This window comes from Macaca thibetana, chromosome 7 (genome assembly GCF_024542745.1).
Source record: "Macaca thibetana thibetana isolate TM-01 chromosome 7, ASM2454274v1, whole genome shotgun sequence".
Classification (NCBI taxonomy): domain Eukaryota; kingdom Metazoa; phylum Chordata; class Mammalia; order Primates; family Cercopithecidae; genus Macaca; species Macaca thibetana.
The window spans coordinates 159,241,331-159,265,053 of NC_065584.1; the positions used below are offsets into that span (position 1 = coordinate 159,241,331).

Genomic DNA, 23,723 nt, shown 5'->3' on the forward strand with positions numbered 1-23,723 from the left:
ATATATTAGCTTTTCAATATATACTATTAAATCACCCTCAAAGATATTACTCCACTTTGCTACCGGTAATATATTTTCCCAAACCCTTTTCAACATTAGTTATTATTAGTCCTTTTATTTTTGCTGTCTTTTCATATGTTTATGAAACTCCTGGGCTCGAGCAGTCCTTGTGCTTCAGCCTCCCAAAGTGCTGGGATTGTAGGTTGGGATTATAGGTGTGACCTGCCGTGCCCAGCCCATAGTTTGCCTTTCAACTTGATGTGTGGTTCTTTGATCAAGTAGGGGTTTAAAATTTTGATGTAGCTAAATTTATTGATTTTTCTCTTTATGGTTTCTGTCATACTTGAGAAGGCCTTTCCCTAAGGTTACAAAAAATATTCTTCTCTATTCTTAATACTTTATGGTTGTATTTTTAATAATAGCTCTTTACTATATCTAGAATGAATGAGAAGGATGAATAGAATGAATAGGAATCAAGTGTGTTCAAAGAGTGTTGCTATTTTTAATGATTTTTAATGGCTGCATAATGTTTTATCACATGGATAGCACCTTCATGTGTTGTCCATTCCCTTAATGTCAGACATTTAGACTGCTTTTAATTTTTTACTCTTATAAATAAAATTATACTGTATTTCTAGTTATTTCCTTAGGATAGAGTCATAGACCAGAATTATAAGATCAGGAGGAGACTAAGAAAGTGACCTAGTTATAAGCAGGGACTTAAAGCTGCCCTGCCTGCAATTGATTCTCAACTCTACCATTTGGTCACTTTATAACCAAGTCACTCACTTCCTTGTGCCTTGGTTTTCTGAACTGAAGAGTAGGGATAGTAATAGTACCCACTTCAGAGCACTGTGTTGAGGATTAAATGTCAATACACATAAAATGCTGGAATAGTGCCTGGCAGGTAGTTGGCGCAGAGTCCCTGACTTAAGATGGTTCAACTTACTATTTTTCTTTTTTTTTTCTTTTTTTTTTTTTTTTGAGACGGAGTCTTGCTCTGCCGCCCAGGCTGGAGTGCAGTGGCCAGATCTCAGCTCACTGCAAGCTCCGCCTCCCGGGTTTACGCCATTCTCCTGCCTCAGCCTCCCGAGTAGCTGGGACTACAGGCGCCCGCCACCTCGCCCGGCTAGTTTTTTGTATATTTTAGTAGAGACGGGGTTTCACCGTGTTAGCCAGGATGGTCTCGATCTCCTGACCTCGTGATCCGCCCGTCTCGGCCTCCCAAAGTGCTGGGATTACAGGCTTGAGCCACCGCACCCGGCCAACTTAATATTTTTCAACCTTATGGTGGTACAAAAGCAATACACACTCAGTAGAAACTACTTCAAGTACCCATACAACTATTCTGTTTTTCCTCTTTCATTGTAGTATTCAGTAAATTACAAGATACTCAACACGTTATTATAAAATAGGCTTTGTATTAAATGACTTTGCCTAACTGTAGGCTAATATATGTGTTCTGAGCACGTTTAAGGTAGGCTAGGTTGCACTCCAGCCCTGGCGACAGGGCAAGACTCTGTCTCAAAAAAAAAAAAAAAAAAAAAAAAGCAGGCTAGGTTAAGCTATGATGTTCAGTAGGCTAGGTGTATTAAATACTTTTCCAACAACGGTATTTTTTTTTTTTTTCCGGGATGAAGTCTCGCTCTGTCGCCCAGGCTGGAGTGCAACAGCACAATCTTGACTCTCTGCAACCTCTGCCTCCCAGGTTCAAGCAATTCTCCTGCCTCCACCTCCCGAGTAGCTGGGATTACAGGCATCTGCCACCACACCCAGCTAATTTTGTATTTTTAGTAGAGATGGGGTTTTATCATGTTGGCCAGACTAGTCTCGAACTCCTGTCCTCAGGTGGTCCACCCACCTTGGCCTCCCAAAGTGCTGGGATTACAGGCATGAGCCACCGTGCCCGGCCCAATATTTTCAACTTCTGGTGAGTATATTGGGTTGTTAACGTCATCATAAGTGTTTTTTTGTTTTTTGAGACAGGAGCTCACTGTCGCCCAGGTGGGAGTGCAGTGGTGTGATTGCTGCTCACTACAACTTGGAACTCCCAGTCTCAACCAATCCTCTCACCATGGCTTCCCAGAGTGCTGGGATTACAGGCACGAGCCACCTCACCTGGTCCCCATCATAAGTTGAGGAGCATCTGTACTCAATTATTAGTTGTTGCTGCTGCTGTTTTTATTGTGATAGGCATTTTAAGGCAAGTGACTTTCCAGAAAGGTCATACTATTTTATATTTCCAGTATGGAAATATGGGAGATCCTATTGTACCAACCCTTGTTGTCATTGAAAATTATCATTTTTTGAAACTTTGCTAATTTTACACATGAATCATGGGCCCCTTTTTAAAAAACACAAATTCTTATGTTTATCTCTTGGGCCTTAAAATTTACCTGCTATCTTTAGGAAATTATTTATATTGCCTTCTAGAACCCCTTTCTAGGGTTGTCATTTAGAACTAGCAGCCCACCTTCTTTTAAGTGTGTTCTGATTTCCCCCACCCAGATTCCTCACTTAGCTTGTGCTGAGTCTCCTAAGTTTATTCCCGTTGGCTTGTTCTTCAGGTACCGACATTCATTTGAGCCTCGACCATCTGTCAGGCCCTGTGCTTGATGCACCAGCTTCACAGAGGAGTCAGTCACTATCCCCATGTGAGAGAGCCTCAGCCTGGTAGAGGTGGCAGGTGGCATAGAGACAGTTGTCATCAGAGAAGGAATGTGTATACCATAGTAGCATCCTGGGATGGGGGTGTGGACCTGGAGGAAGCCTTAGGAGAAGCTCTGAAAAATCTGTGAATGATTTTATTTTATTTTTATTTATTTATTTATTTATTTTTTGAGACGGAGTCTTGCTCTGTAGCCCGGGCTGGAGTGCAGTGGCCAGATCTCAGCTCACTGCAAGCTCCGCCTCCCGGGTTCGCGCCATTCTCCTGCCTCAGCCTCCTGAGTAGCTGGGACTACAGGCGCCCGCCACCTCGCCCGGCTAGTTTTTTGTATTTTTAGTAGAGACGGGGTTTCACCGTGTTAGCCAGGATGGTCTCGATCTCCTGACCTCGTGATCCGCCCGTCTCGGCCTCCCAAAGTGCTGGGATTACAGGCTTGAGCCACCGCGCCCGGCCCTGTGAATGATTTTAAACACAAACTATGACTGTGTTCTGCCTGAGGACACCCAAACTTGTGGAATCCCAAATTTGAAAATAAAAGAGGGATTTTTTGACTTTATAAAGTAACTTATGATAGCAATTTTTAAAAATGTTCTTCCTATACATTTAAAATGTGTTGTTTGGGGGGAAAAAAGTTTTATGAAACTTTTGGGCAAGTTTCCCAACCTCTTAGGTCTGTTTCCTTTCTGTCACCTGTGGGTCCAATGAAGTGTTCTTGTGCTGGGCTCTCCAGCTCTGACTTTGTGCAACTCTGAGTGGAGCCTCTGTGGTGTGAATGGATGTCAGCAACCATTGTGGAAGTTCAGGTGGTAGCTCAAGGGTTGGAGTAAGCCATAGTGCTGCCAAGTCAGATTCTGCAGAGAAAAGGAGTGACTTACCTCTGTGGCTCTCAGACTTGGACTTGGCTGGGCCAGTTCATGCCTTGGCATCAGGGTGTCCTCATCACCAACAATGCATTTTAGTTTTTGTGCCTCCTTTTGTAGGAACACCTGTTTCTGGGAAATCTTCTTGATCATTGCATGGGGTGATTCTGTGCCTAGTGGAAAGGTGGGACCGCTGCCCTCTCTTCCTCCCCTACTCTGCCCCCTTTCTACAGCTTAATCGAAGAAGTGTCCTTTAGCTCTTTTCCAAGCCACTGAGTTTGAATTGATCTCTACTGCTAGTAAGAGGTGGGAAGGTTCTTTCTGGTTCCTGCTAAAGTTACCTGACAGCGGAAGGTGTGCATCTGATAATTATAACTCTAGTGCTTCTAAGGCCTGAGCGGTTTAGTTAAGAGCACTAATCCTGATCTTATCAAGAGGGTTTTGTAGTCCAACAGTGTTGCTTATAACAGTATCTGTTTTACTTCCTGGGGCTCCCCTCCCCTCTTAGGATTCTCCTGTAATCCTGCCCATTATGCCTTGTGCATGTCTCATTACCTCCTGAAATCAGTTAAAACTGATATGAGGGCAAAGAGTGTTTTTTCTTTTCTTCATACCAAGATCTGAGAATTGGATTTTTAACATTACATCATTAATCAGGCCAGCAGTAGAGCAGTCACAAATGTGGTACACGTAATGCCTGCAGAGCCATGGATCTGGCCAGCGATAAGCTAGTTTATTTGTTGCTTATTGAAAACAACAACAGCCACAGTCAGCCCAAATGCTTTAGTTACATTTTGTATTTTGGAGCAGTTAGTTGGCATCCATGAGCTTGGGATCAGCCCCTTTGAAGTCTAATGATTTTCTTTTTCTTTTTCTTTTTCTTTTTGAGACAGGGTCTCACTCTGTCACCTGGGCTGGAGTGCAGTGGTTCAATCATGGCTCATTGCAGCCTCCATCTTTCAGGCTCAAGCAGTCCTCCTATCTCAGCCTCCCAAGTAGTTTGGACTACAGGCACACACCACCATGCCCAGCTAATTTTTGAATTTTTTTGTAGAGACGGGGTTTCACCATGTTGCCAGGCTGGTCTCAAACTCCTGGTCTCAAGTGATCCGCCTGCCTCAGCCTCCCAAAGTGCTGGGATTGCAGGCATGAGCCACCATGCCTGGCCTGAAGTCTAGTGATTTTCTAATGATTACTTTGAGGTTCAGGTCCTAGGAATTTGCTTAAATCCTTGACCTTGGGATTCATAATCTATTTGATTTATAGAGAATAGACACATTATCGTTCTGTGTCTTTTTAAAAAATTAATTAATATTTTTTATTTTTTTGAAATAGGGTCTTGCCTTGTTGCCCAGGCTGGAGTGTAGTGGTACAATTGTATCTCACTGCAACCTCAGCCTCCCAGGCTCAAGCGATCCTCCCACTGCATCCTCCCAAGTAGCTGGGACTATAGGCATGTACCACCATGCCCAGCTAATTTTTAATTTTTTTAAAATTTTGTAGAGATGGAGTCTCAATATGTTTCCTGGGCTTAAGCAATCCTTCCGCCTCAGCCTCCTAAAGTGCTGAGATTACAGGTGTGAGCCACCGCACCCTGTTCTGTGTCTTCAGAGAACTCTCAAGAATCTCTATAAAAGTTGTCAGTATGCGCAATGGTGATTTAAGGACAGGGCAGTTTCTGAGAGGTTCCAAAATATCAGGGACCCAAGTGAAGACTTGTTAGCTTAGCCCCTGGGCTTTAAACTCTAAGGAAGGGTTAACCCTTGCCTTGGGGAGGAATGAGGTATGGGAACTAAAATTGCTTTGGACATCTGAGCTGTGCTTTAATAAGATATTCCAGGTGGTCAAGGAGTAATCCTAAAATAGCCTAGATACTTAATTGCTTTTAAAGTCAGGCGCTTCTGTCTCTGGGGAGGTACAGCTCTAAGGAATGCAGGGCTGGCTCCTAAGATCTTAGAGGCATGGTCGGTTTTTTTTTTTTTTTTTTTTTTTTATGTCAGTAAAAAGAAAAGGTCCAAGGTAGCCTTCTTGGATCAGGAGACCTTCGTTAAATCTACCCCTTTCTTCTCATTGGCAGTAAGCCTTTGGCTTCTCCTGCTGCCAAGTTTCATAACCTGGCTTCTTCCAGGGCTGTGAGATTGGTTTTGTCACCCCACCTCCCTGGGCAGTGGTCTGTTTTCATTAGTGTTTAAAGGCTTCCTGCTTGATCCCCTGTCCAGCCTCTGTTTGCATCAGAACATACCTTTCTCACTATAAGAATTCAGATTAATCTTTCTCTTTCTCTTTCATCCCCTCAATCCAGATCCAGCTGATTCTCTATTTATGGCACTTATTTCTCCCTGGTTCTGCTACTCTCCATCTCCCCCAGTCCCACATTCTCAACTTGGGCTACTGCGCAGTCACCTACCCCCAGTGCAGCCTTTCCCTCTAAATTTTTCAATACCATTTACAAAATCTGTCAGCATTACAAGTCATTACTGAGGGGCATTAAACATGTTTTTGATTAAATGAAAAATCATACTACTTTCTTACTTGTAATTCAAAGACTAAATAGGCCGGGCGCAGTGGCTCACACCTGTAATCCCAGCACTTGGGGAGGCTGAGATGGGCAAATCACCTGAGGTCAGGAGTTTGAGTCCAGCCTGGCCAACATGGTGAAACCCTGACTCTACTAAAAAAAAAAATACAAAAATTAGCTGGGCATGGTGGCATGTGCCTGTAATCCCAGCTACTCGGGAGGCTGAGGCACCAGAATCACTTGAACCAGGGAGGCGGGGGTTGTAGTGAGCCCAGATTGCAACACTGCACTCCAGCCTGAATGAGAGCGTGAGACTCCGTCTCAAAAAAGAAAAAAAGAAAGACTAAATAAATAATGTGAAGGTATCAGTTCTATGAGAAATTTTCTATGATTTCAGTGCAGCCTGGTTCCAAATCATTGTAGGATGGAAAGCAAATGATAAGTTGTGACAAATGGTTCAGATTAATCTAGAAAGTATAGTTTTTTAAAATAAAACAAAATGAGCATAATTGTGTTTTGTAATTGTTTGTCTCTCGCTGTCTCTCCATTAGACAGTAAGCTCCATGAGGTGATCATCTGTCTTCTTGTTTTTCCTTCAGAACCTTTTACCGTAACTGGTAAATTCTAGGTGATCAAATGTTTGTACATGAATGAATATAATGAAAAAAAAAAAAAGGAAAAGTGAAAATCCCCCGTGATTCCAATCCAATCAGGTGTCTTTATACATTTGTATGTTTCTGTTTTTTTTTTTTTCCAACTAAAATGTGCCACTAAACAGTCTAAAACATTGATTTAATCATGTGCTTTTCTGTCCAGAAAACATCCACTGCCTCCCCACTGTTCACAGTTCAGAGTTTAAATTTCCTTCTGGTATTCAAGGCATCTCACAGCCCCTTTCAACCTTAACTATTCAGACTTTCTGTCCTTATATCCTCCCTGTCAAAACATGCCTTGTTTATCCCCCACTCCATGCTCATTTAAACTGTAAATCTCCCTTCAACCCATTCTTCAAGACCAGCTTAACCTCCACCTCTAAGCCACCCAGCCTTTTCTTCTACCTCCTGAGCACCCTGGGTTTTCCTATTTGTTGTCTTGCAATTATATGCTATATGTGTTCGGTTTGTTTTTCCAACTTCATGGTGGACTCCCAGTGGTGGGAACTCTTTTTTTTAAGTGGTATTCTCAGCACCTTGTACAATGCCCTACCTGGAGTAGGGTCTCAGGAAATCTGTGTTGAATAAACTTGTCATCAGGTCTTTGCTTCTCAGGACAGAAAGGGACCCTAGAGACCATCTCCTCCAACCCTGTCTCATGTTGGATTCTGCATCATGACATGCCATACAGATGGTCGTCCAGAGACAGCAAACTGCCCACCTCCTGGGAAGCTCACTCCATTACCAGGCAGTCCTAATTGTTTTTTAAAAAAGTCCTTCTGTAGACCTGAGATCTTCCTCCAGGTAACTTCTGCCTATCACCCTAGTTGTGCCCTCTGGGGCTTTAGAAAGAAAGGAGGAAAAAGCCTAGTTTCTTTTCACTCACTAGCTTTAGATATTCAAAGATAGTGAGTCTGTTTATTTCTCCTGTATGCTGTTGAAATGGGTTCCAGGGTTGAGATGCTGGGGAAGCATTATTCTAATTTTGAGTAGCAGTCAGGTTGGACCTTGATTCATTATTTTTGAAGGCGTGTGTGTACGTGTCACGGTGTAAGCTGCCATCTTCCTCTGGTCCATTCAGAGGTGTAGCCCTCTTCTCTCTTTCTCTCTCCCTCTCCCCTGATCCTCTGTCTTCTGGGGGAAGATGGGGCTCATTCTACTTGAATGGTCTATTTTGGAGGGAGGTAAAAAGTTAGCAATTCTTATTTCAGAACTGCCAGATAACTCTCCTGGGCAAGCATTGTGTGAGGGCTGCTTTTCATTTGGCTAAAGTGCCCAGGTGAAGCCATGAGATAAAGCAAGGAATAAAAGAATCTCCCATTGATAGGAGCTGCCCAGTGCTGTGACCTGGGCATTTCAGGAATCTATGGACAGAGGATTTTATTCTCACTTCTTTTTCTTCCTTTCTCCCTTCCTGATCTCCCTACCCAGAACACTTAGTATTATTCTTTCCAACTACAAGTCAGCATGGTGTAACAGAGAGAGCCAAACAGACCTAGGTTTACATCCTGGCACTGTCACTAAGAAGCTCTGAGCGGGTTATTTGAGCTCTTTGAGCCATTGTTTTCCCATTTCTAAAATAACCACTTCTACATTATAGAATTAAGTGAGAAAATGCTTGTAAGGCTCCTGGTACAATCCTTGTTATGCAGAAGGCACACAAACACTAGATTTCTGCTACCTTTTCCCTTTCCCCCCACCTTCTTTTCCTGGGGAAAATTAGCTGAATGTAGGTATAGTAGCCAAAGCTAGTCTTGGGTGTGTATTTGGGAGCAAACTATCAGTTTCCTGTGAGCTCCTGGAGAGATCAAAGATGTTAAAAGACAGTTCTCAAGTAGGAGAGGCTGAGAAGGCTGTAAATGGCAGTAAGTGGCCACTCTGGCTACTGTTGACTTCCCACACACATTTCTGGGCTGTATAATACTGCTGCCTGCTGCTGATGGTGTAACAAAGTCTGTTCCCTGGGCAGGTTAAACTTGCGTGCAGCAAGCCTTCAACCGAAATGCTTTCCTCATCAACCTCTTTTGATCCCTAAAATGTTGAGCTGTCTCTTTTTGAGTTTGTTTTCCCCACACTCCATCTGCCTCTGTTCCCTGCTTTCTTCCACCATTACAGTCTCAGTCAGCCACAGTCAGCATCCGAGAAAAAATTATTTCTGGGCTGATAATTTTCTAGTAGTCACACCCATACCCTATTGATAAGCCGAGAAAGCTACTGCACACAAACTTGAATTGCATAAGTGACCATGTTTCACAACAGTTGATCAGAGTTAAGAACCAAGAAAATAACTGGTTAAGCCTATAACCCACCCAGTGAAAGGGGGAGGGGAAGACAGAGGAGCTGTGGGGTTGGAGATCCCACGGGGGAGCCCATCTCTGTCTTTTAGCAGATGTGTCAGTGCTCCCTCTTTATTTTATTATTATTATTATTATTATTATTATTATTATTATTTTGGTAGAGATGGGGTCTCCCTTACCAGCCTGGCCAACATGGCAAAACCCCACCTCTACCAAAAATACAAAAATTAGCCAGGCATACTGGCATGTACCTGTAGTCCCAGCTACTCAGGCGGATGATGCAGGAGAATTGCCTGAACCTGGGAGGTGGAGGTCGCCGTGACCCAAGATCATGCCACTACACTCCAGCCTACGCAATAGAGAAAGACTGTCTCAAAAAAAAAAAAAAAAAAAAAAGAGAGAGAGAGAGAGAAAGAGTCTTCCTGTATTGCCCAGGTTGGTCTTAAAGTGCTGGAATTATAGGCAAGAGCCACCATGCCCAGCCGGTCAGTGCTTTCTATGCGCTCAGGGCTGGAGACAGACAAGTAACTGAACAAAGGTGATAGAGCCCAGAGGAGAAAGGCATTGAATCTGCCTGCTGGGCAGAGGCAGGAGGCTCTGCTAGACTGTGAAAGGCAGGCAGGGCTCAAGAATTACTCTCACCTCAACCAGAAAATCCTGTGAAGCAGGATCAAAGTTTAACTGCCTTAAGACAAAGAATGAATGCACGCTGGACATTTTTCCATCAGCCCCAGCTGAATGGAGCATCCTTGCCTTGGAGCTGGACAAAAGAAAATACCTCCTCTCTGGGCAACTATTTTCCCCACATTTTCTTTAAATAGAGTAACTGACAGTTCCTATCTGTGGAATGGGTCCAACAGAGTGATTACTCAGAGTTCGGTGTCTCATTTCTTTCCTGCTCTGGCAAGTCTTCCTGATCTCTGTGGTCACCAAGCTGAAGGCATTTCAAGCTAAGTGGGTCACACTTAGTGGGCTCTGTGCAAGGCCTCACCATCCTACTGCTCGGATTCTCTTGCAGGTTGGACAAAGCTGGAGAAATCAAGAGGACCCTACCGGCCCCAGCCCCCATCCTACCAAGGCATTCTCCGTGCCTGGAGCCGAGCGCTCACACTTGGGTGTTTATTTTCACACATAGTCACATAGTGGTCACAGCAGCGTGCTTGTTTTCACACTGCTCTCCTGCTGTGGAAAGCCCTGTCTGACTTTTTAGGTTGTGGATTCCACCCTTTCCACCCAACTGAGTGTTAAATAGTTTTTGAGTGAGCATTCAGAGTGCTTGGAAGTTACTATAATTAGCAAAAAAAAAAAAAAAAAAAAAAAAAGTGGTGCTTTCATCTCTCTTGATGACTGATAGAGAAAGAATCCTTCTGTGAACAAGATCAGCTTCAGAGCTCTGGCCAGAGAGTTGGGAATTGAGCTGCCGCAGTAAACAGCTGACATAACAGAAGCGGCAATGATCCCCCATTAAATGTCTTTCAGCCGATAGGGGCTCCCGGGATAATTGACTTTCCAGCAGGAATTACTGGCTCAAACAAAATCACTGGGCATTAGGGCAACCTACTGCATCCTTTGAAAGGGGGAATGTAACTCTCTCTGGTTTTGCTGACCTGACAGGCATAATTCATCTTGATTATTCATTGTGCTAGTTGCCACCAGATGACACCAGATTTAGGGTGACTGTAATTACAATGTGGGATGAGCTTTAGCTTTTTTTTCTTTCTAAACAATGTTCCTCCCACTTGGTTATTGGCTCCCCTCAGCTGAAGGTACTGTAGGAGGGGATCCAACAATGTCTGCCTTGGGAGATGATGAGTGCACGGTCAGACAGCATTTACCGAGCAGTTCCGTACACACGTCTTTTACTAGATAAGCAGAGAAACAGTTTGGTGTAGTCTGTTTCATTTTAACTGACAGAGTGTCACTTCTTGATTATACTTACATCACTGTGTGCCAGACTGCTGCTATCAGAAAGTGGGTCTGCATCTCAGAGCCCACTTTGAATAGGTGAAGCAAAGTATGGCCCCAAAATATAACTGCATAATGCCTTCTCCTTTCAGACAAGCTTTATTAAAGGGGAAGGTGGAAGAGAATGGAATTCAACCAAGCTTTTATTTCATTGACATGGTTTTAGAAGAAGATTCCTGAGTAGTCCAAAGAATGTTCTCCCAAGAAACCACTGCTCCCCAGCTCCACATGTCCTTTCCTCACCACATACATACCCCGGGCAGCTGGGTGGCATGGTGCGCATGCGCCTGTGGTCCTATGGGAGAAATGAGTATGACAGATTTGGTGTGGGACCTCCACTGACCGGTGGGTCGGGGTGAACAACAGAGTTCTCCTGTGAGAGTTCATACCCTCACTAGCACAAAGACTTTTTGAACCCCCTGTAAGGTATCTGTATATTTTTTGAAGAGGTGCTTAATTGGTGTACCAGGCAATGTGCTATGTGCCTGAGGACAAAGATAAATAAGACACCTTTGCTCTCAAGGAGATTACCATATGGTGGGGATGACAGATACTTTCCAAGTAATATGTTAAAAATCTAAGCTAGAAGTGAACAGAGATTGCTTCTAGAGTACTTAGTATAGCCATGGTTGAAGGAAAGGCTTTCCGCTGAAGAGATACCTGATTGGAGGAATAAGAGTTACTGGACTTGGCTGGGCACAGTAGCTCATGCCTGTATTCCCAGCACTTTGGGAGGCCGAGGTGGGCAGATCACCTGAGGTCAGGAGTTGGAGATCAGCCTGGCCAGCATGGTGAAACCCCATCTCTACTAAAAATACAAAAAAAAAAAAAAAAAAAAAAAAAGTGAGCCGGGCGTGGTGGCATGCACCTGTAATCCCAGCTACCCAGGAGGTTGAGGCAGGAGAATCGCTTGAACCTGCGAAGTGGAGGTTGCAGTGAACTGAGATCGCACCATTGCATTCCAGTTGGGCAACAAGAGCGAAACTCTGTCTCAGAAAAAAAAAAAAAAAAGAGTTACTGGACTGAATAAAGATGGGAAGCAAGGTTAAAGAATATTTGCCATTCCTTCCTATTTAGTTGAATGGTGTTGCTTCAACCCATTCACTCAAGATGGGCTTAGATTTTCATTGTTTCTCTAATAAAAATGAACTCTCGCCCTAGTGGCACAGAGTCTGTACCTTGGGAACAATCTCAGGCCATGGTGGCCCTCGTATCACCATGAATTCTTGCCATGCGGCTTAGGGTTTTGAATGGTGAGGCTTGGCTAAGAGACCAACTTCAGGATGTATGTGCTGCTTGCTTTGACCCTTATTACTTAGAGTGTTGTGTAGGAAACCAGGTGAGGTATCTTCCCAGTCTGCAGGAAAGTGGTGCATCTCAGAGTGATGGCTTCTGAGGATCAGCTAGGAATGAGCCCCTTCTAAGCAACGTGGGCCTTTGTGTCTTCCTCTTCCAGGATTATCAAGTATAAATGACACCCACCCTTCTCCAACAAATGAAGAAGATTCTTCCACCCGATTCCCTCTTTATTTTGGAACCAAATCGAAAGCAAAAAAAAAAAAAAGATGTCCCTGTAAGGGTGGCAGATTTAGTCTTCTGAGGTGTCTTTTATAGTATGAGTGAGGATAGCACAATTGCTAAGCGTCTTCATCTTTGCCCTAAATGATTGCCTTGCCCTCCGTCCTAACTCTTTCTCTTCCTTTGCCCCTCTCAACTTTGTGTTTTGTTCCCTTTTAGAATGGTGGTTTGGCCTGGAGTGATGATGCAGATGGAGGCCGGGGAAGAGAGATCTCTCGAGATTTTGCCAAGGTCTGTAATATTTCCTTTGTGATATAGACAGGGGCAGTTCTGCAGTGGCTTGTTATAGCTGCTTCCCAAGAAATAAGGACCAAAGTAGCCAGTGAGTTGCATTTGTAGTGATTCAGATGGCCATAGTGTAACTGGTATAAGACTTCAGCAAGATGGAATTTTTCATTGTGTGTTTTTCTTGGGGGATTGGGATTGCAGCTGTATGAACTGGACGGTGATCCTGAAAGGAAAGAGTTCCTGGATGACCTCTTCGTCTTTATGCAGAAGAGGGGTGAGTGTGCATCTACTCATCGTTCCAATTCAGGGAATACTGATAGAGTGCCTACTGTGTGCTAATCACTGTTAAACATCCTGGACCACTAATCCTCATCCAGGAGGACAAGAGGCATTTACTGCCAGTTGGTTCTGGATTTAGCCAAATAACTGATAGCCAGATTGAAGAGGACAGAGAAGGCGTTGGCACAAAGTAGATGGAATGATCGTCCACATTTGGCCCTGCCTGATTTTGTGTCTCTTCTTCCAATTAACTGGTCTCTGGAATCACTTCAAATTCAAATATGCCTTTTTTAAGCCTTAAAGCTACCCTGGACTTCACTTAATCTAGCATGTAAGGCTTCTTGTTGGCGTATCTAGTCTCATGGAGACTGAGAAAGGTAAGTGAAAGAATAGAGGCCCCTCAGGATATTTTGGAAAGGTCTGAAATGATCCTTGGAAAGGAAAGGCCAACACTTTCTTCTTACCCATTGACTTTTGATGTTTGTATTTGCTGGCTTGGTTAGAACATTCCTGCAGTTTAACGGTCAGGTACATAGGCGTCTGCTTTTTTTTTTTTTTTTTTTTTTTGAGATAGAGTCTCACTCTGTTGCCCAGGCTGGAGTGCCGTGGCATGATCTCAACTCACTACAACCTCTGCCTCCTGTGTTCAGGCAATTCTCATGCCTCAGCCTCACAAGTGGCTGGGACTACAGGTGCCCACCACCATGCCTGGCTAATTTTTGTATTTTTTTTTTCACTAGAGATGGGGTTTCACCATGTTGGCCAGGCTGGTCTCAAAATCCTGACCTTAAGTGATCCACCTGTCTTGGCCTCCCAAAGTACTGGGATTATAGGCATGAGCCACTGCACCCAGCCGCCATCTGCTTTATAACGCACCCTCCCAATTCTCTTTCCTTCTCTCCTCACTCCCTGCACATACCCAAGAGCCATCTCCACTATAGACTATGGTGTGACTGAGTTTAGAGCTGAGTGACTCAACTTCCTGGCTTTGTATTCAGTCATAGCAATGGGTTCACCAGCCAAGTCAGCCCTCAGAATGCATGGCCAGCACCCCAGCCTCTCTAGGAGAAGGCCTTCAGCAACCTGTGTGGCTCCACCTTAATCACCCTCAGGACAAAACCATAGGAGAGAACTACTCCCAGTAGCCTGTTCCCAGCATCCTGTTACAGCTGATCATGCATCCCTTGGTGCCTGTGTCAACAACTTTATTGAGACTTAAGAATGAAATCTTCCTCTTTATCCTGGGCCAAGCTGTAATGGCAGCCCCCAGCAGCTAAATATTCTAAGCTCATTTCTGTCTCTTTCCCTCCTTCCTCCCACTCCTTTACCTTTGGCAGCCTTATTGCCTTCTTGGTAGCATGTTTGTTACTGCTGGTTTGCTTAAAAAGGCAATTGAAAGTTTTGAATCTTGGTTTTCCCCAATCTCTAAGCCCATCAAAGCAATCTGAGCATCCCTCATTAGTTTGCTCCTCCAGCTGTTACCTGGAACTACATGTGTCAGTAAAAAACAAGAATATAATCCTGAGGCTGGGCGCAGTGGCTCCTGCCTGTAATCCCAACACTTTGGGAGGCCAAGGTGGGTGGATCAGGAGGTCAAGAGATCAAGACCATCGTGGCCAACATGGTGAAACTCCGTCTCTACTAAAAATACAAAAATTAGCTGGGTGTGGTGGCGCCTGCCTGTAGTTCCAGCTACTTGGGAGGCTGAGGCAGAAGAATTGCTTGAACTCGGGAGATGGAGGTTGCAGTGAGCCAGGATTCTGCCACTGCACTCTATCCTGGCAACAGAGTGAGACTCCATTCAAAAATAAAGAAGAAAAAAAAAAATAATAATATATATATATATATATATATGAAATCCTGAAAGATAATGTGACTGGCAGCAATGAACCTCCCCGTTTGCCCTGAGAGAGAGAAATCCACTTAATACTTTGGTCTCCCCTTCCAATTACCTTTTAATTATTTACAAGCTCCACAAGCCCAGCTGGTGCAAACCCAGGAGCTGATCCTGTCTCAAAGGGGCTGCCATAGCAATATAGATTTTAATCAGCAGTGGAGCTCCACTGCTTTATTTTCCACTTCATTGTTTTTCTCCCTTCCCTGAAGGATTTTTAAAGGAAAATGGAAGTGAGATCAGCCAAGCCAATTGTGAAGATCAGTAACTGTTTACTACTATATGTCCCCACTAGACTAGGAGCTCCTCAAGGAGGACCACTTTGTCATTCTTTCACGTCCCCAGTGCTAGCACAGGGCCAGGCAGGAAGGTGCTCAGGACATGTTTGCTGTGCGAGCAGTCTTGTTGGTTTTCCCGGCTCAGCTTGCCACATGCAGGGTATTCAAGCTGCTTGAGGTTTGGGTGCATCTGCGTCCTTCAGCCAGCTGCCCCATAATTGAGAGTCAGCAGTAGAGAGCAGTCTTTGCTGCATATCCTGCTGTTCTGCGGCAATTGGGACTGCCAGATTTCCATCTAGTATATTTCTGAGTGAACCCAAAGCAGGAGCGAGTGACTTCCTTTGATAATGTCAGTTTATGGTTCTTCAGGTCCTGAGTAAATCTTTGTCCTGTCTTCAGCACTTATGTCAGGTATTTCACTATTTGCTGGCATTACCAACAGAAGGGAAACGGTTCTGTCTGCTACTTGTTACTTTAATAAAAGGTTTCTCAGCCTCAGCACTGTTGACTTTGGGATGGATAGCCCTTTGTTGTGGAGACTGTCCTGTGCACTGTAGGATTTTGTTTTTAGTTTTGAGACAGAGTCTCACTCTGTTGCTTCAGCTGGCATGCAGTGGTGCGATCATAGCTCACTGCAGCCTCAAAGTGCTGAGCTGAAGCCTTTCTCCTGCTTCAGCCTTCTGAGTAGCTGGGACTATAGGTAGGCACCATCATGCCTGGCTAACTTCTTTGTTTTGTAGAAATGGGGTCTCACTATGTTGCCCAGGCTGGTATTGAACTCCTGACCTCAAGTGATCCTCCCACCTTGGCTTTTCAGAGTGCTGGGATTACAGGTGTGAGCCACCGCACCTGGTTACTACAGAATGTTTAGCAGTATCCATGGTCTCTATCCACTAGATACCAATAGCAGTCCCTCAGTCACAACAACCAAAAATGTCTCTAGATGTCATAAATGTCTCCTGGAGGGCAAAATTGTCCCCTGTTGAGACTCTCTGGCATGGAAAGATGGGAAAGAGAATAAAGATGTAAAATTTTCTCTGCAAGGAAAACTCTTAGCTGAGTGTGGTGGCTCACGTCTGTAATCCCACCACTGTGAGAGGCTGAGGCGGGAGGATCAGGTGAGTCCAGGAGTTCAAGACCAGCCTGGGCAACATAGTGAAACCTTGTCCCTACAAAAAATAAAACAAAATTAGCCAGGCGAAGTGATACATGCCTGTAGTCCCAAGCTACTTGGGAGGCTGAGGTGGGCGAATTGCTCAAGCCGGGGAGTTGGAGGCCACCATGAGCCAACATTACACCACTGCCCTCCAGCCTGGACAACAAAGTGAGACCTTGTCTCAAAAAAAAAAATCAAAAAAGGAAAAAAAATCTTTTTGTGAAAATCATCTTACCTTCAGTCAGGTACATGAGAGCAAGCCATATCAGGTAGCGCTGTTTCCTGTGACTGAGTGCTACAGGAGTGAATGCTGGGACCTCACCCTGGGCTGGAGTACACAGAAAGCCTCTGAGACGAGCTGTGGCTCTAGTGTATCAGACCCAACCATGTAGGTGGAGGAAAAAATGCTGTGACACATGTGGTCCTGGTGTAGCTGGAAGAACCCTTGTTGGTGGCCCACAGCCAGGGGCCATCCTGGATGGGTCAGCTGGCACCAGACTCTGAAGGGCTATGTTTGCCCAAAAAGTTAGTACTTCAGTCTATAGATACAGCTAAGTTATTGAAGGCAAAATGTAGGCTTTCAGGAAACTTGTTGTGGCAGTGTGTAGTTGGGCTAGAAAGGAGAGACTGAGGCAGGAAGATAGTGTAGAGGTTGTTATTTCCCAGCGATCTCCTTCCTAGAAAACTCTTATCTGGTAGTCTGAACTAGAGTGAGTGATTCAAGAGGATTGGGAGTGGGGCATGGGGGCTCACACCTATAATTCCAGTACTTGGGGAGGCCTAGGTGGGAGGATCACTTGAGACCAGGAGTTTGAGATCAGCCTGGGCAACATAGCAAGACCCCATTCCTATAATTTTTTTTTTTTTTTTTTTTTTTTTGAGATGGAGTCTTGCTCTGTCGCCCAGGCTGGAGTGCAATGGTACAATCTCGGCTCACTACAACCTCCACCTCCCAGGTTCAAGCAATTCTCCTGCCTCAGCCTCTTCAGTAGCTGAGATTACAGGCATGCACCACCATGCCTGGCTAATTTCGGTATTTTTTTTAGTAGAAACAGGGTCACACCATGATGGTCAGGCTGGTCTCAAACTCCTGACCTCGTGATCCACCCGCCTTGGCCTCCCAAAGTGCTGGTGGGATTACAGGCGTGAGCCACCGCGCCCAGTCTGACCCCATACCTATAATTAAAAAGAAAAAGAAAAAAGAAGAAGATGTAATTCCAGCTACTTGGGAGGCTGAGTCAGGAGAATCACTTGAATCCGGGAAGCAGAGGTTGCAGTGAACCGAGATCGCACCACTGTACTCCAGCCTGGGCAACAAGAGCAAAACTCCATCTCAGAAAAAAAAAAAGAAAATTTTAAAAGAGGGGTGGGAACAGATTGCACCTTTATTTTAATTAATTATCTTATTTATTTTTGAGATAGGGTCTCACTCTGTTGCCCAAGCTGGAGTATAGTGGCACAATCATGGCTCACCGCACCCTTGACCTCCCCAGGCTCAGGTGATCCTCCCACCTCAGCCTCCTGAGAATCTGGGCTGAGAGGTGTGCGCCACCACACTCAGCTAATTTTTCTGTGTTTTTTTTTTTTTTGTTTTTTTTTTTTAATGTGGAGACGAGGCCCTTGTGTTGCCCAGGCTGGTATCGAACTCCTGGGCTCAAGTGATGCAACTGCCTTGGCCTCCCAAAGTGCTGGGATTACAAGCATGAACCACCACACCGTTCTGGGCTTCAGATTACACTTTTAATCATGTGAAGCTTGCTGTCTTTGTTCCTTTTTTTGAGACAGAGTCCCAGTCTGGAGTTCAGTGGTCAATCTTGGCTTACCACAACCTCCCCATCCCGGGTTCAAGTGATTCTCGTGCCTCAGCCTCCCAAGTGCTGGAATTACAGACATGAGCCACCACACCTGGCCTGTTTTTTTTTTTTTTTTTTTTTCTTTTTTTAACGAAGTCTTCCTCTGCAGCCCAGGTTGGAGTGCAGTGGCACCATCTCAGCTCACTGCAACCTCTGCCTCCCAGGTTCAAGTGATTCTCCTGCCTCAGCCTCCCAAGTTGCTGGGATTACAGGTGCACACCATTGCACCTGGCTAATTTTTTTGTATTTTTAGTAGAGACAGGATTTCACCATGTTGACCAGGCTGGTCTTGAGCTCCTGACCTCAGGTAATCCACCCGCCTCAGCCTCTCAAAGTGTTAGGATTACAGGCGTGAGCCACCGAGCCCGGCTGTCTTTGTTCTTAACAGAATGGTGAGACCAAGGGCCCTTAGACATTTGTGACTTGTCACTTGTGGAGGGTCTGGGGGACACAGGAGGCAGATCTTGTTAGCTGGGACCAAGGAAAAGCCTCATAGACCTCGGCAGCAGTTCAGGGACTTGGCCTCCATAGCTAATATGAAAGATAAGCAATAGATATCACAGGAGTCATTGGAAATAGCCTGAGTTAGCCTGGACAGCATAGTGAGACCCTGTCTCTACACAAAAACTTTTTTTTTTTTTAATTAGCTGAGTGTGGTGGCACGTGCCTGTAATCTCAGCTACTTTGAAGGCTGAGGTGGGAGGATCACTTGAGCTTGGAAGGTCAAGCTACAGTGAGCTGAGCTCATACCATTGCACTCCAGCCTGGGCAACAGAGTGAGACCTTGTCTCAAAAAAAAAAAAAAGGGAAAGGGAAATGGAAGGAAGAAAGAAAAGAAAGAAAATAGCCTGAGTTTCAAAGGCCTGGAGACACCCAACTGGGCTGTGAGAGGGACCGGCAGCTTTGATACAGCAGGCTGTGCCCACAGAGGAAGCAGACGGCTCTGAGGGAGGCAGCACACAGCAGGCCGCCCCAAATGACCGCAGCTGCAGGTGATAAAACGGCTGTCCAGTGGGAGACAGGGACAGGCCATAACTGCTGGTTTGTGCTGTGTCTCTCGCTTGTTAACATGTTTGGGCGAATTGACTGCAACAGATGGGCCTTTCAGCCCTCAGCACCTTGGTTTCTAGGCAAGACCAGGGTGACTTACACCCTGGCGACCCCCTCCCCTCCCTGAACAGCAGAGCAGCCTGCCCATAAAGGAGCCTGAGAAGAATGGAGTCGCATGAGGCAGTGCCCTGTGGAGGTGGAAAGAGCTCTGGACTGATAGTGCAAAGCCAGGGCTAACATCCCTTCGTTCTCCTGATCTTGAGCACATCCTCCCCACTCTGGCGGCCACAGTTTCCTTATCTATAGAATGAGAGGGTTCAATTAAAGTTGTCTTGGAAGTTTCTATTGTCTGTATTGTGTGTCCATGATTGTGTCTATTGAGCTACCCTTGATGAACAAAAATCAAAAGAAGAAAAGCCCCTTTAGCAGTTTTCTATCAAAGTAATTATGTGAAACGACACCAGGAATCTCCGAGACCAAATGCTTCTCTCCTGTCCTTGCTGTGTAATGTATTTCCTCTTTTGCTGACTGAAGCCAAATTCAGTTAAGCACCTTGCCCTTGATTGTCCCCTACCACCCTACTCCCACCAGAGTATTTCTCTAGAAAAGATTAGTTAGGTTTTAGAACTGTGATGCCCCTTTTGGCTCATCTTTTGCCTTGTGTGTGCAAAAGATACATACGTTTCGGCTGGACGCATTGGCTCACGCCTGTAATCCCAGCACTTTGGGAGGCCAAGGCAGGCGGATCACTTGAGGCCAGGGGTTTGAGACTAGCCTGGCCACCATGGTGAAACACCATCTCTACTAAAAATACAAAAATTAGCCTGGCATGGTGGCACATGCCTGCAATTCCAGCTACTCGGGAGGCTGAGGCAGGAGAATCGCTTGAACCTGGGGGGCAGAGGTTGCAGTGAGCCAAGATCGCACCACAGCCTGGGCAGCAGAATGAGACTGTCAAAAAAAAACAAACAAAAAACGTGTTTCTTTGTCAAACGTAAAGCCAAAACAGTTCTAAATAAAATTGTCTGGCTAATTTAACTCCCTGTGGGTAGTTTCTGAAATACCATTCCCTCACAGATTTTCCATTTAGTCTTTCAGTGCCGAAGGGGAGGGACTAATTTCTAAGTCTAGTAAGCAAAGGCTATTATAAACAATTTCATTTTTCCTTCATCAGTGAGGAAGAAAAGCTTGTTCTCTTATTCCCTAGGAAGTGAAACAAAAGTGTGGTTTCATTAAAGAGTCAGGATGATGATGACGATAATGGTGATTTTACTGTTACTTGCATTTTTATTATACCGTACACATTACAGAACCCTTTCAACCCATTATCTGATCTCCTGCTCCCCTCAGCTCCAGCTCTGTGGAGTAGAGAGAGCAAAGGTTATCACCTGTAACCCTGAAGAAGCAGACCAAGGTTAAGTGACTCACCTAAGGCCACAGAGCAGACTTAGCATGCAGTCTCCTAACTCCAAAGCCAGTGTGCTTTGCTTCTCCTGCCTTATCTTTGAGAAACTTGTTCCCTAGAGCCAGCAACCCCATCACTCCCCTTTGGGGCAGCAGGCAAGGATTGTGTCTTCTGCAGCATTCACTGCCCCCAAGAGGGTGCTGGCCTGCCTCCACAGGCCACCGTGCAGTAGTGCTTTTGAGCATCTAGCCGATGAACACAGGGAAGAACCTGATGTGCAAGATGGGTCTTCATCTCAGGATCAGGGCTATTTCTCAGAGAAATAGGGAAGGGCAGATGTGACAACTCGGAGTGGCACAGAGGCTGCCATCTGTCAAGGCAGGATGGGATAGGGGTTGGGGGACACAGGAGGTGCCCAGAATGCCCTCCAGCAAGGCTCTCTTTTCCTGCCCCTGCCCCATCTGGGCACACCAGGCTAAGGAACTGCCTGGCTACGTGGAAGACAAGTTTTGTCAAGCTCTCACTTGTAGACCTGCCCTCCTGCCCCCATCAGTTCTGTTCAAGGCTGCAAACTGACCTTGGTTTTCCCAAATGGATTGTTGGATCTTCAGAATATACAAAGAATTTACCGTGGGAAAAGGGCTTAGTATGCTTCAAAGTGCAACTTGAGTGTTTTTCCTTCTGTTGTGTGCTTATCTATCCATCTCAGGCAAGGAAATGTTCATGACATATATTGCTTTGCCTTTTGGTGGCAGCAATTTCTTGTATATTCTTTGTATCTTGCCGTAAATGGTCTGTGTCCTAGACAACCTTCCTGGTAGATGAAAATATGTTGTCTTTTTCAGATAAAATAGGCTTTGGGGCTTCATTTTCTAACTTTATTCCCAAATGAAAGTCTAAAATGCAAATCTTTAAGTGTCTGGATTAGCCCTTTGTCTGAGGCCAGATCTTTTTCTCTCTCTAAGTGACCCAGCTGCTGTTAAAAATATATAGTTTTTTTCCATTTTTAATAGTCCTTATAATACTCTATAAATACCCCATTATCCACGATCATAGAAAGGGAATCTGGTTTTTGAAAGTCACAATTAATTTGAATAGCCTGCTTTTGTCATTAAATTCAGCCTCTTCCCCTTCAAAATCTTTTATTGGTATTTCTAACACACGGGAAAATTGAGTTATTTGATAGTTTTGCCTCTTTTGTCCCAAAGTGAGCCAGTATTCAGTAAATCATCTAAGAGTTGGTACAGGGAAAGATTACAGTGAGTGTTTGGCCTACTTACACCATGGGGAAGTTCTGCTGGGTCTTGAGAGACTAGTGGCACGGACAGCACTGGAAACTCAGACAGCCATGCACTGCTCAGGCCAGAAGGCCCATGAGGTGTGCCCCAGCCCAGCCAGCCTTCCACTCCCCTCCTGGAGATGCCAGCCAGATCTGCCCAGTGGCAGGCAAAGCAGGGAAGACCCCGCAGTCCACCTCCTTCTGACTTATTGGCCAGTTTCTCTGAATGCAGTTGTCATAGCCATAATCTTTTTTTTGTTTCTTTCTTTGTTTTGAGACAGAGTCTCGCTCTGTTGCCCAGGCTGGAACGCAATGATGCGATCTCGGCTCACTGTAACCTCCTCCTCCTGGGTTCAAGCGATTCTCCTGCCTCAGCCTCCCGAGTAGCTGGGATTACAGACGCCTGCCACCACACCCAGCTAATTTTTGTATTTTTAGTAGAGATGGGGTTTCACCATGCTGGCCAGGCTGGTCTCAAACTCCTGACCTCAGGTGATCTGCCCACCTCGGCCTCCCAAAGTGCTGTGATTATAGGCGTGAGCCACTGCGCCCAGCCACCATAATCTTATTATTAGGCATAGCAGAATACAATATTACATTTACTGTTGAACTTCACCTAAAGAGATTAGTCGAAGCTGGAGTAGCAAAAAAGGTAATGAGTTTAAAATTAGCCTCCAAGGTTGTAAAACCACCAGCTCTCCCATGCGTTACAGCTGGGAGTGTAAAGGGATACATCTACTTTGGAAGTCTGTTTGGTAGTGTTTGCTAAAACTAAACATACCTGGACCTTGTTACCCAGCAGTTGCACTCCTGGGTATATTCCCAACAGAAATGAGTGCTTGTGTTCACTGAAAGATACAGGCAAGCATATTCATAGCAGCTCCATTCATTATAGCCAAAAACTGGAAAGAATTCCAATGTCCATCAGTAGTAGAATGGATAAATAAATGTAGCATAGTCACATACTAGAACACTACACAGCAGTAGAAAGTTGTGAACTAGCTGGGTGCAGTGGCTCACACCTGTAATCACAGCACTTTGGGAAGGTGAGGCAGGCGGATCACTTCAGCTCAGAAGTTCAAGAGCAGCCTAGGCAACATGGTGAAACCCCATCTCTACCAAAAAAAAAAAAAAAGCCAGATGTGGTGGCACCTGCTGTAGTCCCAGCTACTTGGGAGGCTGAGGTGAGAGGATTGCTTGAGCCTGGGAGGCAGAGGCTGCAGTGAGGCGAGATCATGTCACTGCACTCTAGTCTGGGCTACAGAGTGAGACTCTGTCTCAAAAAAAAAAAAAAAAGTTATGAACTACTGCTATACACCACTAGGATGACTCTCAGACCTGATATGGAACAAAAGAAGCCAGACACAGAATATATACTATATGAGTCCATTTATATAAAGTTCAAAAAAATATATGTCAGAATAGCAGTTTATTTCCAGAGTGGGTAGGGTGGAGGGATGGATATTAATTGGAAAGAGTCATGAGAGAGTTTTCTAGGGGTGCTGGACATGTTCTGTATTTTGGCCGGGCGTGGTAGCTCACGTCTGTAATCCCACCACTTTGGGAGGCTGAGGCAGGCGGATCACCTGTGGTGAGGAGTTCGAGACCAGCCTGGCCAAGATGGTGAAATCCCGTCTCTACTAAAAATGCAAAAATTAGCCAGGCATGGTGGCAAGCACCTGTAATCCCAGCCACTTGGGAGGCTGAAGCAGGAGAATCACTTGAACCCAGGAGATGGAGGTTGCAGTGAGCCCAGATCACA

General features: G+C 45.1%; 1 protein-coding gene across 2 annotated transcripts in view; it reads left to right on the top strand.

Moving 5' to 3' along the window:
* Positions 1 to 23,723, top strand: part of ARID3B (AT-rich interaction domain 3B) — a 60,460-nt gene that overhangs the window by 22,908 nt on the left and 13,829 nt on the right. For both annotated transcript variants that reach the window (XM_050799849.1, XM_050799850.1), the window contains exons 3-4: positions 12,699 to 12,770; positions 12,969 to 13,041. In XM_050799849.1, the coding sequence (XP_050655806.1) occupies positions 12,699 to 12,770; positions 12,969 to 13,041 (145 nt within the window). The remainder of the gene's footprint in view (positions 1 to 12,698; positions 12,771 to 12,968; positions 13,042 to 23,723) is intronic.